Here is a 17,221-nt window from a genome sequence, read left to right on the forward strand (position 1 = left end):
CCTGCAAAATGATTATAAAATACACAGGAGGATTCTCCATGATTTCACCATATACTTTCAAACTAGCGTATTTTCAATATACTAATTTCTTCTCTCTTTTTTTGGTAAATACTTACAGAGCACCATCAGCAGAACTGTAGGGACAAAGAAATGTGATTCTGTTCTCAGGAAGTTTAAAATCTAATGAAGGAGGCATACACGTAACCAGCCATCTGTTGTATGAAGCAGATAAGAGCCCCAAAGCCAATGCTTTCATAATAGATGTTAAACTAATTACCTAAATGGATGGTGCATTTCACTTTCTCATCAAGAGATGCAGGCAAAGCACCCGGTCAAGGACCAAGTCCCGGTCACTTCTTGGCCCCACCCCTGGTCAGTCAGAAGGCCACCCCCTCCTGTCACAGTCCCCGGGGAAGAACGGTTACCCAACCCAGAAGAGACAACGCAAGTCAGGTCTGGGGATTTTGCTGGCATTTTGGGAAAGAGAATCATTCACCTTTTTACTTACCCTGCAGCCCCCTGTCTCCGAACTACCCCTGTTCCCTCAAGCAGTCCCTGCTTGCTTGGAGTTTGGAACAAGGGAACGAACAAATAAATAAGTGCTCACTGCTTCAGAGAGATAAAGGCCACAGTCCAAATAGGGGAAGGCATTCCCTCTAACAGCGCTGCCCAGACAGCTCAACCTTGGCCATGGAGCTGCCAAACAGAATGCTGCCTGAGCCTCCAGCCAACGTGGGAAGCCGGAGCCGAAAGAGGAAGAGAGGCCAGCCCTCGTGGCACAGTGTCACCAAGTGTCTCCAACTTGCCTGAAATGAAATGATGTGCACCGACTATTCCCATTTTGGTTTAAGTCCATTGGATTTTGTCTTCTGTTCACTTGTAACTGAACGATGCTTGCCAATACCTAATCCTGACACCCCCCGCCCCATTTCTTACTAGTCGACGTACAAAATCCAACAACCACTGACTCCTAAAAAGTGTTCCTGGGCACACGCAACCTTCTCCTCCTCACTGCCACCCTCCCACTCAGTGCTGATCCCATGGGCAGCAGCGAAGGCAGAGGGACACCTCTTGGGACAGCCCAGTCCACCCAAGTCAACACAGGGAGACATTTGGCCTCACAGCCCAGTCTTCCTCTGTCCATGACAATGGAGGAGGAAGGTGCTCCTAGAGGCTCCAGGAGTGGGGGGTGTGGGGGACCCGGGGGGGGGGGCTGCCCAGCCTCATCCTGGAGAACAGGGCCACGATTAACGACATCGGTGTCTTTTTCATGTTAAAGCAAACACTAGCCCTCCCACTCCCTCCTGCCTCACTTTGCAACAATATTCACGAGGCAAAGGATCTTTTTTCCAGGCAAACGTGCAACCTGTCCTCCAACAAATGAGTCTCATCGCTTACAAGGAGAACGAGTAAAATCGATCATCAGCAGTGATGTAAATTTGTCAAAGACCAGGTTTTCAGGTTTACTAAAGCAGATCAGTAGCTCATCATGACAAAGAATAATAAACTCTTACGATCAAAATTTTATTCTTATGATCCAGAAAACCAACATCGTGCTTTCTTAGCCTTGCACTGTAATTCAGAAGGGATCATCTGCCTTTCCCTAACAGGGAACAGACTTTGGTATCTGTCGACTCTCCTGGGTTCTATGTCTGCAAAATTTATTTTCAGAAATGTTCGTGATTCTTTAAGAAAGCCTAATTTTGGTGTTTGCTCCCCTAAACTCCCTGAAATACACCTTAAACTCTACCAACCTACCCTCCTTGAGCCCTCCAATTTTTTTTTTTAACTCTTAGCACTGCCTACACATTCCACATCATAGAAAAGGATGTGCTTGAGAATGTCAAGGCTCACGGGGAATCAACTCAACAAGAAGTCTAAGAATCACATCACAGACTGGCTAGCTTGCCTGATGACAGTACATAGCTATTTATTTTTTCTCTTCATGTTGTAATACCGTTAATGTCGCAATGCTCTTATTCTCAAGTTTTATTTTTTTTATCTTTTTAATGTTTATTTATTTTTGAGAAAGACAGGAAGAGCATGAGCATGGGAGGTGCAGAGAGAGAGAGATATAGAATCCAAAGCAGGCTCCAGGCTCTGAGCCGTCAGCAGAGTCCCACATGGGGCTCGAACTCACAAACCATGAGATCACGACCTAAGCCTAAGTCGGATGCTTAAACGACTGAGCCACCCAGGCGCCTCCATCATTCTCAAGTTTTAGACATCAAAAACATGGCAAATGTAAAGCTACACAATAAATCCTTAATCTTGATAATCTCAAAACATTTGAACAGATGTCTACAGACATGTATTATTTTTCTTAAATCTGCCAAATCTGAGACATTAAAATCAATCACAGTTCTTTAAATATTTTCTTCAGGGGCGCCTGGGTGGTGCAGTCAGTTGAGCGTCCGACTCCAGCTCAGGTCATGATCTCATGGTTCGTGGGTTCGAGCCCCACGTCGGGCTCTGTGCTGACAGCTCAGAGCCTGGAGCCTGTTTCAGATTCTGTGTCTCCCTCTCTCTCTCCCCCTCCCCCACTTGTGCTCTGTCTCTCTCTCTCAAAAATAAACATTTAGAAAATATATATATTTTCTTCCATAATAGTGGTTTTGATGAAAATGACTTTCTTTGATCTGAATCAAATTATTGCATTATTTTCTAATGCTAAAATGCTAGAAATTCGTGTATCTACTGGCCTTTAAATCCAAACCCTACCAGCACGTCCTTGGTGAGCTCTTCCCAGGGACCAGGACGGGGTAGGGGCTGCGAGATGGGGACGGCTGCGTACCAGCTCCAGGGGACCCAGCACCCGTGAGATCAACGGGGACAGGGCGGATGTCGTATTTCTTAATTGCTAACACGCTCAGAAATCCAAACTGGAGAATATCCATTTTACACAGTAGCTGGTAAGAAAGGACTCCATCCTTTCAATCCATACCTGGATACTCAATCCATACCTGGATTGCCAACTAATCCACCACGTGCCTCGCTTACAACGATTGACAGGGGTTCCTAATCCCTCCAGCAGCTCTCTGCCCGTCCACATCCTCGGGACACACACACACACACACACACACACAGCGGTCACCCCACCACCCCTGCCGTCGGTTCCCCACTCCCAGAAACAGTGTGCTTAGCTTAACTTTATCAAGCTCTCTGGTTGCCTGGGGATTTATAGATGTTAAAATTTTTAAACACACACACACACACACACACACACACACACACACACACTAATTAGAACCATGAGTCCTGAAGGCAGCGCCTCAGTTAATGTCGCAGGGCAACCGGTCACTCCTGCTGTCATGCAAGCTTGTAATTTCCCCGCTTGCTCGCAAGCTCCGAGAAATCTTCGGCTGGGTCCTGAACACCCCGAGCAATGGATGGGAATGACGGGGGCACGTGGGACATTAGATCTCAGCCACAGCGCCCGAGGTTACAGGACCACTACAGATTCCAGCAAGGTTGTCCGGCCACACACCACCCCAACCCCCAGCGGTGGCCCCGTGAACACTGGGCATGGGAATCCCTCCTCCGTGGACAACCACCACGCGGATTCGCTGATGGGACCCCCAGTGGGGGAGTATCGGAAAGCCACATCTCAATAAAACTCAGGAAGACATGAATTTGAGTATGTGGCGCACTATTTACCACATCCCCTGAAAGGATGCGTTCAAAAATATTATGTTTGCCGGTTAAAAAAGCAAACTCTTCTCGTGTTTCTCTCTCTGAGTTAGAGGTAACACACCCTCCGCGAGCATCTTATCAGAGTGCCACCGAGTGATAAAAGCCACAACCCACAGAAGATACATTACACCATTTTTTTGTCCTACGACTGCGCTAGCGTGCAATAAAATCTTTGTAGTTACCCTTCGAACCTAAAAAAAAAAAAAATCAATTTAACTTGTAACATCTTAGTGTCCAAGCTCTGGTCAAATAGTAAATGACCAAGTCAGGCATGGGTGCGTTCTTCTGAATAATTAAACTATCATGTGGGCATTAAACAATGCTCTGCGTAACAGTAAAAAGGTCATGGTGTCACACTCTTTTCGCAGTATTTACAGGCTGTGTATAATTTTTCTTAACGTGTGATCAAAGACTTGTTTTCATTTTTTAAATTTTTTAATGCTTATTTATTTTAGAGAGGGGGAGGGAGGGGCAGACAGAGAGGGAGACACAATCCGAAGCAGGCTCCAGGCTCCGAGCTGTCAGCACAGAGCCCGATGCGGGGCTCGAACCCACAAACCGAGAGATCATGACCTGAGCCGAAGTCAGACGCTTAACCCACGGAGCCACCCAGGCGCCCCAAGACATTTTTAAAGCGTGTAATCATATGCCATAAAATTCAAACTAGGAATCACAAGGATGTCTACTTTGAAAGAACGTTTTACATTTAGTCTAATGCCTTTCACAAAAAGGCCGACATTAATAATTTCGTTTTTAAAAGTTATTCAACACAAAGCAAGTGACGCCCAAAGCAATCCGCAACACAGCAGGTCACAGGTGACAGGCGGGTGCAAAGGGGACCCTGCAGAAGCTACTCTGAAGAATTCTGTATGTGGAAGCCAAGCCTTTTAAAGGCTCTAAAAGGAAGTGGGGGGAAGAACCTTGGGTCTATTACTTCCAAATTGTTGGAGCTATTCTATACTTTTACATTCAAAGTCTAATTTTGACTTAAGGAGAAAATTTCAACTTGAAATCTGTTCAGTTGAGACGTTTTTGTCAGTGAATATGCCCCTTATGAAGTAGTTTTGAATGCGCTGGGTTTTTTTCCGAAATCAACTCAAAAAAGTGGATTCTCATGACCTCCAGTCCTCTCCCCAAAACACCCTTCCAGGCTTGGGAGGGTCACCGATGATATGTCCTCAGGGTTATTTCGTTTATTTTTGTTAGAGAATCTTCCAAAATCGTGTAAGTGTCAACCCCCAAAACACCCAGCTCTGTTCTTGCCTGTCACTTTGTGCTGACAGTCACCATGGACTTTGCAAGTTTTCTGGAGAGAAGATGTTTTTGTTTTCCCTCTGCTTCTGAAAAGCACCTTCACCTCAGTATTTCTGGGAAGTGTATTCAAATACTATAACTAAGGATCTATTTACTAGTTTGTGGAAGGCTCTTTCCAAAAAACTCTCAGCTCCAGTTCTCACTAAAACACACATCCCCATATTCTGTGCTGATTTTCCCCAACACGTTTCATTGCATCGAGAATGGGTTCCCCATTCACCTGCTCCACGGGCACACCCTCTGACACCCTAGGCTGATTAACTTGGAAGACTGGACTCACTCTAGACAAGCACTGAGCATGCTATTAAGGCAAAGAAAAGCCTGAGCCTATTAAAATACTGGAAGGATTTTAGTCCGTAATAGCCAAGGCGAAATTTCTTTGTCGACTACCTTGAGCCTCTTAGCACTCATGACATTACTGGAAGATTGAGTAGGCTCAGTTAGCAATAAAGAATTTTGATGACACTTAGCAAATAATTACAAAGAATCTGCGTCCACTATTTCTGAAAAACAAAACCCTCGAGAAGAGATATATGACAAATACTTTGCTTAAATAAGTGCTCGTGATTTCATACTTCTTAGCAACTGTAGCATTATGTCCAGTCACCCAGTCTGCATGCATATATTTTTATACCAAATTATTAAGGTTAATCATGTCACCAAGTTAGGATAATTCATATACTTCAATGGTCTCACTATTACATCAAACTATGTGTGTTATTCATATTACAAAAGGATACTATTGGACGATAATTTCTATCACAGGATTATATGAATGCACTTTCATCAAAGAAGATACAGTAATGCTTCTGCTAATAAAGAAGCTTGGGCTCGAACGAAGAAAGGGTTCAACTCTGGTACAAATCTTCAAATTGAGGTGTTAACGTGTTTATCGCTTAGATCAAACACTAGGTAGTTGTGAAGGTCACGGGTTTGTTTCCCACGCTGGCAAACAAAATGGGCTCGATCCACACCCCCTTTCATGGTCAGAGACCTCTCTGGTCTAGGATTTAATGGGGAAGAGGACAGGTGTCAATACAGAAAAACAAATTTACATTATCACCCCTACAAGGGCAATTCAAAGTGTATACCCCATCTGCAGTGGGCCAGAAATAGATCTTTTTTTTTTTTTTTCCTTGAAACGAGAAGGGTGCTTTTGACAGGGGAAGGAATCACAAGGAAGCTTCTAGAGAAAATTACAAGTACTGAGATTTAACGAAGGAAGAACAAGTCAGTCATACTCACTAAACTGAATCCTGGGATCTGTAAAAATGTCATCATTTATATCACAAATAATCACCATCAACGAATGAAGTTTCTAACATATGCATCTGTCCTTATTCAGTGGAGGTGGCGGGGGGGGGGGATCAGCTATCAGCCACAGCTTGTACCTTACTTACACGGGGAAAATAATTCAGCTGTACATTAACTTTGACTTGTGTTGTTCCTAAGGGGGCAGGGGGTGAACATTACCCCTCAGACTGAGGTGCAATCCAGGAAAACAGGCTTACAACACTAAATACACAATCAAAATGTTGACATTTTCATATTCAGATCATATCTCTTCTGCCTCCAGAAAGGTCTTGAAATTCATAAAGGAGTCATGGATTTACAAGAATAATTCTAAAACAGAGAGCTATTGCCTTCTTCCATTTGTGGCGCTTGGGAAGAATTAAAGGAGGCAACAGCCTACATAACAACTTCTAGAAAGCAGGGCTCTAACTTGGAAACCTGTATTATAACCTCCCTCTTGAGTTATTTCAGAGGACAGATCACATTAGAACGCTCTCGTCTTGACTTGGGACGGAGGGTTCTAAATTTTTTTTTTTTTTTTTTTTTTTTCAACGCTTTTTTTATTTATTTTTGGGACAGAGAGAGACAGAGCATGAACGGGGGAGGGGCAGAGAGAGAGGGAGACACAGAATCGGAAACAGGCTCCAGGCTCCGAGCCATCAGCCCAGAGCCTGACGCGGGGCTCGAACTCACGGACCGCGAGATCGTGACCTGGCTGAAGTCGGACGCTTAACCGACTGCGCCACCCAGGCGCCCCGGGACGGAGGGTTCTAAAAGGCAGACTAGACAGATGTTCACATTTTTTTTCTAAATATCAAGTCCGTGGCCATATTTTGGAGGAGGCAGTTCATTCCACTGGCTTTATCTTCAAAAAGACGGAGAATACAGAACAAGAAAACAAGCCCATGGTCATGGCCATTTAGAAACATCTTCCCTCCAGTGTGTCATTTCCTGATTTAAAATTTCTTGAGCAATGTTGATGTTCGCCATTTCTTGTTCGTAGCTTAAATCCCACACTGCTGGCAAACTCCTCTCTAGAATTTCTCAAATGATGGGACAGAACAAAACAAAACAAAACAAAAAAAGACCCCTCTGCCTTGATTTAGTGATAAGAGATTACAAATCCACGTTTGATGTACCCTGCTTGCACACACATCGAACACACACTTCCCAAATATGCTGGAGTTAAAGAAAAACTGAATCCGGCAAATTAGCTAATTCAGGCATGAGATTCATTCACCATTTCCGTCTACTGCTACACATGATGCCAAAGGGGATTACTGGGAAATCATCAAACGCCATCTGGGTGGGCCCCTGTGAATCTTCAAAGTCATTTAAATATATACTTGACCCTTGAAGAGGGTCATCTTTGTGGTGATCCCATCAAGGACTTGAACTTTAGTTATCTAAAATGTCCTTAGCACAGAGAAAGACAGATACCATATGTTTTCACTCTTATGTGGATCCTGAGAAACTTAACAGAAACCCATGGAGGAGGGGAAGGAAAAAAAAAAAAAAAGAGGTTAGAGCGGGAGAGAGCCAAAGCATAAGAGACTCTTGAAAACTGAGAACAAACTGAGGGTTGATGGGGGGGTGGGAGGGAAGGGAGGGTGGGTGATGGGTATCGAGGAGGGCACCTTTTGGGATGAGCACTGGGTGTTGTATGGAAACCAATTTGACAATAAATTTCATATATTGAACAAATAAAAATAAAAATAAAAATAAAAATATAAATAAATAAATAAATAAATAAATAAATAAAATGTCCTTAGCAATGCAGATTTACATAGGTTCTTTAATTTATGGAACTTTTGATAAGAGTCCCAAATAGGTCACCTAAGTACAGGAGGCTGAGAGGCAAAAAACCAGCATCAACATCTGAAGAGTCACCCAGAGACTCAGTCCCAGGGGGACTGAGCTCAGGACACATCCAATTCAGACACGGGAACCTGCATGGATAATCAGTCACAGAGCACCCCAGAGCAGGTGCCTTGTAAGAAGGATGTTCTGTGTGAAAGAACACGATACCTACGTGGATTTCAGGGAATAAAATACTAAGTGAAAATAAATACCACTGATCTTCCCGATATGCTGCAACCACCACTAAGAAGCCGGCCCTCTGCTTTCTCTCCTGGGAAGGATTTTCGAAGCCACGTTTCCTTGAAGTGGGAGTGACCTCCAGTGACTTTTTAATGGTACCTCAGAGTAAGTACGCTGAGTTATTCTCCAATGTACTGAGTTATTCTCCAATGCACGAATACCAGCAAATCACTTAGTACTAGTCATTTTGAATTTCTTAGCACAATAACAAGTGCTCTGCCGAAGGATTTAAGGATTTGATTGTATGTAAGCGCCCCCGTTTTAATTAATTCAGAGCAGTTGTCCCACCAAGCTAAATTAAAATTGTGTCTGAAACGCGGGGCAGTATCTGCTTCAAGGAGATTAAGGCTCATTTTGAGGAGTGACTCACACACGACATGGCATTAAATAAGCTGATACTAGACCGTGACACCGCAAAACCTTCACAGCCCCGCGGCATCCGTGCACGAACGGGCGCGAAGGTAACTTTACGTGCAACGCTTCCCACTTTAGCCGGCTTCCCAGTGAGGACAGAGGTGGGGCCCCAAGAGCTAAATCCGGATCCCCAGCAGCAAAGTCGGTTTCTTAACACGCCTGCTAGCACTTTCTTGAAATGTATTACTAGCTTGTCCGAAGCCCTACACCTGATTTTTTTTTTTTTTTTAATTTTCTTTAGGCGGATGGGACAGGAAGGGAAGGGGGGGGAGGGGGAGGACGAGGAGTTTCTTAAAATCCATCAAGGCAAGAAAAGCCCTGGATGGAGACGTCAATCTGAACAACACTCCTCAAACTTCTCCTGATTTCCAGAGTCAGATACCGCGAGGCGGGCTAGCAAGCATCTTTCGAGGGGACTCAGCGGCAGCTAGCCCGGGACCCAGAGGCTACCGTAGCCTCAGGGAACCTACAAAAGCAGAAACACGCACGTCACCGCACACAAGCAGGTGCACGGATGACAGGAGCCTGGAAGGCAGGCTGTCTCTCCCTTTACCTCGCGAGGGGTCCGACTTCCCGGAATCCCGGGGACCCTCCGAGGCAGGGTGGGCGGCGCCGCGGCGCCCCGAATTCCGCAGAGCGCCCACTGCAAACGTGTGCGCTAATGCAGGACCCGCCGCTTCGCGCTGACACGCTTCCTCCCCAACGCATGTACACCGCCAGGAGATAAATGACCACGCCGGCCTGTGGCCTCCCCTCCTCTGACGCTATTCTCCCGCCGGACTCTCCGCGCCTCGGTATTCTCATGCCCGCTGCAGGTTTTACTAAAAACTTGAGCTTTCTCAGGGAAGATTCAGCTCGCCGGCAAAAAAAAAAAAAAAAAAAAAAAAAGTCAAACACAGGCTTTTGCTGGATCTCAGACTTGGCAGGAGGGAAAATGCAACAGAAACCTTCCTATCTTGGCGCTGGTACTTGGAGAGATTTTTTTTTTTTTTTTTTTTTTTTTGGAATGCCTCCTTTTCCCAAACACGCCAGCGCTGCCATCTGCAAACACTCGTTACTAATAAAAACACAAATTCTAAGTTGTCAACGCAAGTTGGAAAAGATGTGCCGTACTCACAAGGGCTCCCTGCCACCGCCGTGCTCCACGGCCGAGCAGACAAAAGAAGGAGCATCCCGAGGACGGCGCCCGCCGCACGGTCCATGGTCCCCCCGCCCCAGCACCCGAGGCGTCCGGCAGCCGCTCCGCGCGGGCCTCTGCCCGCTCGCTCCCGGCCGGGGTCGCGCCGCCGCCGCCGCCGCCGCCGCCGCCGCCGCCGCTTCCGCGCTCTGCGCACCCGCGCGGCCGCCGGGCGGGCGCCCCACCTGCGGCCACACCCACCCCCGCCCTCCCCGCGCCCGCGCTGCGGGCTCGCGCGGCCCCGGGCGCCCCTGGCGGCGGCGGGCGGAAGTGCGCTCGCTGCGCGGCCGGCCTGCCACCTGCGCGGGGCGGGGGGAGGGGGGAGGGAGGAGGAAGAGGAGGAGGAGGAGCGGGGCGGGGCGGGGCGGGGCGGGGGGGGGGGACCGCGGGGGGCGCCGCGCGTCCGCGACTCCCAGCGCCTTCACCTGCGGGGCGTCCCCTTTCCCGGCGACCCGCAGTCCGAGGGGGCGAGCGCCACCCGCGTGATGCTGCTGCAGCCGCCGCCAGGCACTGTGCGTTCGCCCTGACGCCAGGAAAACTGCCTTTTCTTTATGTTTTTTCTTTTTGCTGTTGTTGTTTTGTTTTGTTTTTAGTAGAAAAGATGAACTTAGGAGAGAAATAACGAATCGGGTTGGGAGAGAATATTCACACGCATTGCAACTATTGGAAAGAAGATTTCTTGTTTTCTGAACGCATTTCATGATTCGCAGTGAAAACACCCTAATGAATTCCATATTCGTGTATCAGATGGTCGCGTCGAACCCTCTAAACTTTGGCAGGGATGGATGGCCAGTCAGAGCTCAGTAAGGGGGAGAACAGGAAAATGTATCTATTTTAAAAGTGTACCCCCCACCCCACTTCCGCTGGAGCGTCAGCATTGTAATTATGTATATTCCTGCCTGGGAATCAGAGGGCTATGACCAGCAGCAGGTCGATACAACCATAAACTGGCATCCTGATGGAAGGAATGTTGTTCCAAACACGATCGCAGAAGTGACCTGATAGCAAGGAGGTGAAAGGAATAGATTTCGTTGAAAAATGAAGTTATTTTGAAATAACTTGTATCTACTGTAGCTGTGTTGCTTTGCACTCAGATTGTCTCATAACAATCCCCAAAGGGGACATATTTTTTTATTTTTATTTTTATTTTTATTTTTTAAATGTTTTGTTTATTTTTGAGACAGACGGAGAGAGAGCAGGGGAGGGGCAGAGACAGGGAGACACAGAATCTGAAGCAGGCTCCAGGCTCCGAGCTGTCAGAGCCCGGATGAGGGACTTGAACTCACAAACCGTTGAGATCATGACCTGAGCCAAACTCGGATACTTAACCGACTGAGCCACCCAGGCGCCCATGGGGCATAGTTTTTTTTAATGATAGAATATTAAAGGAAAAGCATCTAAAAGTCGGGGGGGGGGGGGCTTCAAAGCATAAAGACCGAAGCCAGATGGCCCACGGAGAGAGAAGGATTTGCAGACTCTGACTTCAAAACCCGTTGCCAGATTAGCGGTTACTCCCTGCAACGGCCATCAGAAGGTGTAAATCCAGGAGTGGCGAGCCCGGCATCACCGGGATCAATACTCTCCTACAACTGTGATCAGACTCCCCGCAAATGTGCTGAGATTGGAAAACAGGCTCCAGGCGTTCTTGTACGTGATCAGAATACAAAGGGAACTTTAACCTTTAGCAGAGCCCCACCTGCCTGACCACGAAGCAAGCAGAATAGGTGACTTCATTATTCTTATTTTGCGGCCTGGGAAACAGACAAAAACAAGACGTAGAAAATGCGAATAGCTTTGGCAAAGTCGAAGAATTAACAGCCGGAAGGGCTGACAATTAGACCCAAATATAGAGCTTCGGATCCCAACTTTACAGGCTTGTGCAGCCCACGTGGGCCCCTCCCTGAGAATCCAGAACACCTCCGGCCCACTCCAGCTGAAAGGCAGTGGCCAGTGGCGGGAAACACTGACCGCAAAGCCTGTTCAGCAGCTGTATTCGGAAACTTGCAAAAGCCACAGGCAGTGGAGTGACCTTCATTCATTCATCAGACACTTCTCCAGGGCCCCCTGGGGTCCTGGGACGAGAACATCGTATTTCTAATTTTGTAAAGCAAATATAAATTAACTATTTACATTCAGGATGTAATGTATTTTTTATTTATTTTTTTTTTTTTTAATTTTTTTTCAATGTTTTTTATTTATTTTTGGGACAGAGAGAGACAGAGCATGAACGGGGAAGGGGCAGAGAGAGAGGGAGACACACAGAATTGGAAACAGGCTCCAGGCTCCGAGCCATCAGCCCAGAGCCTGACGCGGGGCTCGAACTCACAGACCGCGAGATCGTGACCTGGCTGAAGTCGGACGCTTAACCGACTGCGCCACCCAGGCGCCCCTGTAATGTATTTTTTAAACAACCCAGAGACCAAGCCGTGTGTGTGTGTGTGTGTGTGTGTGTGTCTAAATAAATGGTCACAACATTCCTTTGAAGTCAATACTATGCCCATTTAACAAATAAGCTGGACCTCAGAGAGTGTAAGAGGAGTGTCCAGGGTCACTCAGCAGGTCAGGAATGGAGGCCAGGAGCTCTGGAAACACCCTCTCACAGAGAATCAGTGTCTCTGTAACAGAAAAGTTGTCACCCTATGAACACTGTACTCAGGGATTCACAGGAAACCCATGTAGAATACATTAGTAATCACCTCAATAATTGATGCCAATAAAGCCCAAAAGGACAGTGATGGTAAATCACCTGAGCAGGCCTTAGGATGGGTTTTTACAAGTCAGAGGAGACCCAGCAAACGCAGGGAGTGAGGCCCCTGGGTGGTCTTCACCCTGAAGGTGCACAGCACTGGACTGTTAACGAAAATTCAACTGAGCAAATTTTAAAGCCTCTTTGACTTTTTTGATCAATCCCAGAACTGGGCCACATCTATCCCATCTAGCAAGTGGAGGGGAATTCCAAAGGGCTATAGGAAGGAAAAGGTTTTTAGAGAAAGGCTGAGGAAGTCATAAGCAGAAAAAGAAAAAGAAAAAAAAGAAGGATTATTTTGGGTGACGTCATCTTCCTTTAGGCGGATTACTTCATCTTCCTTTGGGGATTGGAGAGGGCCCATAGCACAGATTACCTTATTACCTTATTAATGATGACCAGAAAAGTCCTGGTTGAAAGGGAGGTGGAAAATTTAATTAGGTTAGATATTAAGCCCCAGTTTGATGGCTTGGCCTAGCCTAAGTGACTCCATCTGGGGCTTGTGGTTTTCTTTTTAACAGAATGCCGGACTGGACATCAGCACGGGGCCATCGTATGGCCTCCCAAGACAAGGGGGACATCAGGTGAGGAGGGTTCATACCACACACAGTCGTACCCAAAGCAGAGACCTGCTAGCCTGGGGCCCAAGTGGTTTCTCGGTTCGTCTCTTTAGTAGGCGAATTAGTGGCCCCTGGGAGCCTCAGCATCCTCGTCTGTCTGGTAAGGTTTTCATGGTCCCTCCGCAGAGGACTGGTGCATGCATTCAAGGAGAAAGTGAATGGCGAGTTCTTAACATCATGCCAGTCGAGAGGGCACTGGATCAGGCAGGCGTGATGCTCCAGGCGTGGAGCTCTGGGCTCCAGGGAGATAGGGCACCTGCTGGAACACCACCAAACACCGGAAGCTAACTCGGTCCATCCCTGACCCATGTCCCTAGCTCTTCGCTATGCTAAGTAGGAAAGACAAGGGAAAAAATGTGGAGACGTAATCTGGCATTCTAGATTGCCAGATTCAAACCCACAAATTGCGCCCGCGGATACGTGGCTTGCAGTCAGAGGTTATACAAAACACAAGAGAGAAATTGATATCAGCAGGAGTCACAAACAAATGACAAGGAAGGAATCCACTGCTGATGTCCAGGAGTACGTGGACACTCAGGTAGGAAACTGCAGACGGGGTGCCTGTTCTAAGTGAAACTGAGCCCATAGCATTTCCTGACCAACGTCCTCTGTCTTCCCTGCATACCCGGGTCTACTGCATCCTGGAGCAGAGGAAGGACCAACTTTCCTGACCGGAGTGAAGACCCTTCTCAAGGCTCGCCACAGATTAGAACGAGATTCCATTCATTCCCCTCTTCATTCAGCAATTTTTTCCCTATGAATTCTGATTTCTGCATGTTTTATTTAAATCTAGAAATACATTTAACTTTACTCTCATAATGGGAACAGATTTGTCATTAAATCCTCTGAAAGTTAGAATACTGTGAATAAAATATAATAGTATTTCTATTAGGAGTAATTTTTCCCATAAGCCCCTGAGCAACAAATCCTGAAGAACAATTATCGAGAGACAGACTCCAGCGAGAATAAATGTCACATGTGTGATATAGGGCACACTGCACAGCGTCTTTTCAGGTTCTCTCTGATGAGCTGTGTTCCCTATAATTAGTCCTTGGAAAGCAGAGGTTTTAACAGCCAAAGGATTATGCATCTGATGACATAAATCTCGGCTACAAGAATAGTCAACCTCATATTTCTTACACATTCAGCCTGTTTCAACCCAGTAGGACTTTTTGCGACCAGCACCGGTATCTAAGACAACCCAAAATAAGGCACCGTTAAAGAACTTGACATATAAAAACAATACTACACGGCATTTCCCAAAGGGCATTAGGGAACATTCCACATGATGGCTTCTAGGTAATCACACACCCTTTCCCTGACATTCTGGCTTGGATAGAATCAGAGAAGCTTAACGTTAAACTGGAAGGGGGCCTGGGTGGCTCAGCTGGTTGAGTGTCTGACTCCTAGTTTCGGCTCAGGTCATGATCTCACGGTTCTGGGCTGACGGTGTGGAGCCTGCTTGGGATTCTCTCTCTCCCTCTCTCTCTCTCTCTCTCTCTCTCTCTGCCCCTCCCCTGCTCGCACTGTCTCTCTCTCTCGCTCTCAAAATAAATAAACTTTACAAGAAATAATTAAATTAGATTAAATTGGAACTCGGAGTCAGCTGGCCAGCAGTCCCCCCAGTTCAAACACTCCACGCTCCAGTGCCAATCCTTGTACATACCCACTGATGGCAACAGTCAGGGCGCACCCTTGAGGAGAGACAGGAGACACTGGAATCTCCTTCAATCACGACACGCGGGCGGATACACTCATGGGATCGATTACACGAGTTTCCACAGACATTTCTCTTTTCCTTTAAAAATAAAATGAGATGCATTTGTACCTTTTGAACCAGACGTCTAATTTTATGGGAGGCATGAAAGGTAATTGGGTTTTTTCCTCACTTCTTTAGGGATAGGAGGAAAGAGGCGGGGTGGAGTGTATCTGAAAAAGTTGTGGTTTTTTGGTTTTTTCACTTAACATTGAAATCAACACGTGATCTGGACATAAGAATCTTAAGAGCTCTACTTGAAGAGGCACGATTTCTAAATATAATTTTATACATTCAGAATCTAAATGATACCTCTTCCAATGTAGGAAGCAAAAATAAATAAATAGGTAAATAAATAGGTAAATACATAAACAAACAAATAAATGCATTTGGATTGAGAGATCTGGAGCTTTTTGCCCAAAAACAAAATGCTGTTTGAGTAGAAACTGAAAGGGAGTTAAAAATTTGTACGAGTTTAGCTGTTGAAATTGGTAGGCTTCGTGGTGAAAAGCTAAAGAAACCCTTTTTCAGAAGTAGATACTTCATCTCTAAATCGTGGCCACCTCAAACAAGTTAAGAAGAATGTAAAAAAGAGGAGAGAGAGAAAGAGAGAAAAGCAAAGAAAATGGGGTCTGTGTGAAGTTTTATTACAGGGTAGGACAAGTAATAATATCACCCTGAGCATCCAATTCCAGGTACAAAACTTACTTTCTAAATTTGGTCGAGAATAAAATTGGCTTTAGTCTCCATGTGAAAATCTACCAGAAGGCACTGAGCTGTTCGCAGAGACGATGTGCACCATGTTTTATTTGTCGTAGTCAATAAGCATAAGGTTCATGCTTCAGAGAGAAAGCAGCATGAAAATTGTTGTATTCTTTTCTCCTTTTAGGTTAATACTCGGATAAGACATTGTATTAATTTCACCATCTTTTTTTTGGAGGACGGTGGGGGGGACGGGGGGGGGGATAAAGGGCTTAAAGTCCCGAAATGATGTTCGTAAATGCCATTTATGTTGATTTGATCACTGGTGAAGAAAGGGGACCATTTGTGGTCAGTCTGTATCTGACCCTTACTTTGACAATAAAGCACGTCCCGAACTGTGCAGAATTGGAGAATATTGAAAGTCACCACGCAGAGATCACACCCACAAGATGGCTATAATTAAAAAAAAAAAAAAAAAGAGAGAAACGATCATAAATGTTGGTAAAGATGTCCAGAAGCAGGAGCCCTTATACAGTGCTGGAAAGAATGTAAACTAGAGCAGCTTCTTTGGAATGAAATCCGGGGGTTTTTCAGGTGGTTAAACGTGGAATTACCATGATACAGAGCAGCGTGGCTCCCAGCGACATATGCAAGAGAAAACATGCCCACGCAAAAACTTGTACACGAATGTCTATACCAGCATTATGCACAGTAGCCAAAAGGTGGAAACAACCCGAAAGTCCATCAACACGTGAGCAGATAAATGAAATATGGCTGCGACATACAATTAAATACTATTCAGCCTTTAAAAGGGAGGATATTCTCATACACACTCTGACCCTGGTGAACCTTGAAAGCATCACGCTCAGTGAAAGAAGCCGGTCCGAAAAGGCAAAACGTGATATGATCCCGCTTCTATAGGGCACCTGGAAGAGACAAAGGCAGGGACAGAACACAGAGTAGTGGTCACCAGAGGCTGTGGGGAGGGAGGATGGGGAGATGATGTTTAATGGACACAGAGCTTCAGCTGGGGAAACTGACAAAGTTCTGGGAGGTATAGTGGTGAGGGTTGCATTGTGCATTGTGAATGTAATGCCATTGAATTTTATGATTAAAATGGTGAATTTTGTGTTATGCATAGTGTATCCCAATTCTAAAAAAAAGGAAGAAAATATAGCTTCGTTAGATACAAAAGTTGTAAGCTTAGGAAGATTTACAGATCTTAATTTGGATTGATTGTGGCTACAAAAATGCTGACTGGAGAAAAAATGCTAATAAAGGATTCGTGCGTACTCCAACATAGAGGGGCTTTGAACACATAAGTGAAAGTCAACCTCGAGGACTGTATATTACATGGGTCCATAGATATGAACTTCCCCAGAAAAGGCAAATCCATAGAGACAGAA

At 45.8% G+C, this 17,221-nt stretch overlaps 1 protein-coding gene across 3 annotated transcripts in view; it reads right to left on the minus strand.

Annotated features, from left to right (window-relative positions):
- Positions 1–10,163, minus strand: part of LOC131492158 (contactin-associated protein-like 3) — a 194,680-nt gene extending 184,517 nt beyond the window's left edge. For 2 of the 3 annotated variants that reach the window (XM_058695862.1, XM_058695861.1), the window contains exon 1: positions 9,932–10,126. In XM_058695862.1, coding sequence (XP_058551845.1) covers positions 9,932–10,016 — 85 coding nt within the window. In that variant the 5' untranslated portion in view covers positions 10,017–10,126. Of the gene's footprint in view, positions 1–9,931 lie in introns of all 3 variants that reach the window. The other variant, XM_058695863.1, reaches the window with a different exon arrangement.
- Positions 10,164–17,221: the final 7,058 nt, after the last annotated feature.

The sequence above is a fragment of the Neofelis nebulosa genome, chromosome 12 (genome assembly GCF_028018385.1).
Source record: "Neofelis nebulosa isolate mNeoNeb1 chromosome 12, mNeoNeb1.pri, whole genome shotgun sequence".
In the NCBI taxonomy this organism is placed as follows: Eukaryota; Metazoa; Chordata; class Mammalia; order Carnivora; family Felidae; genus Neofelis; species Neofelis nebulosa.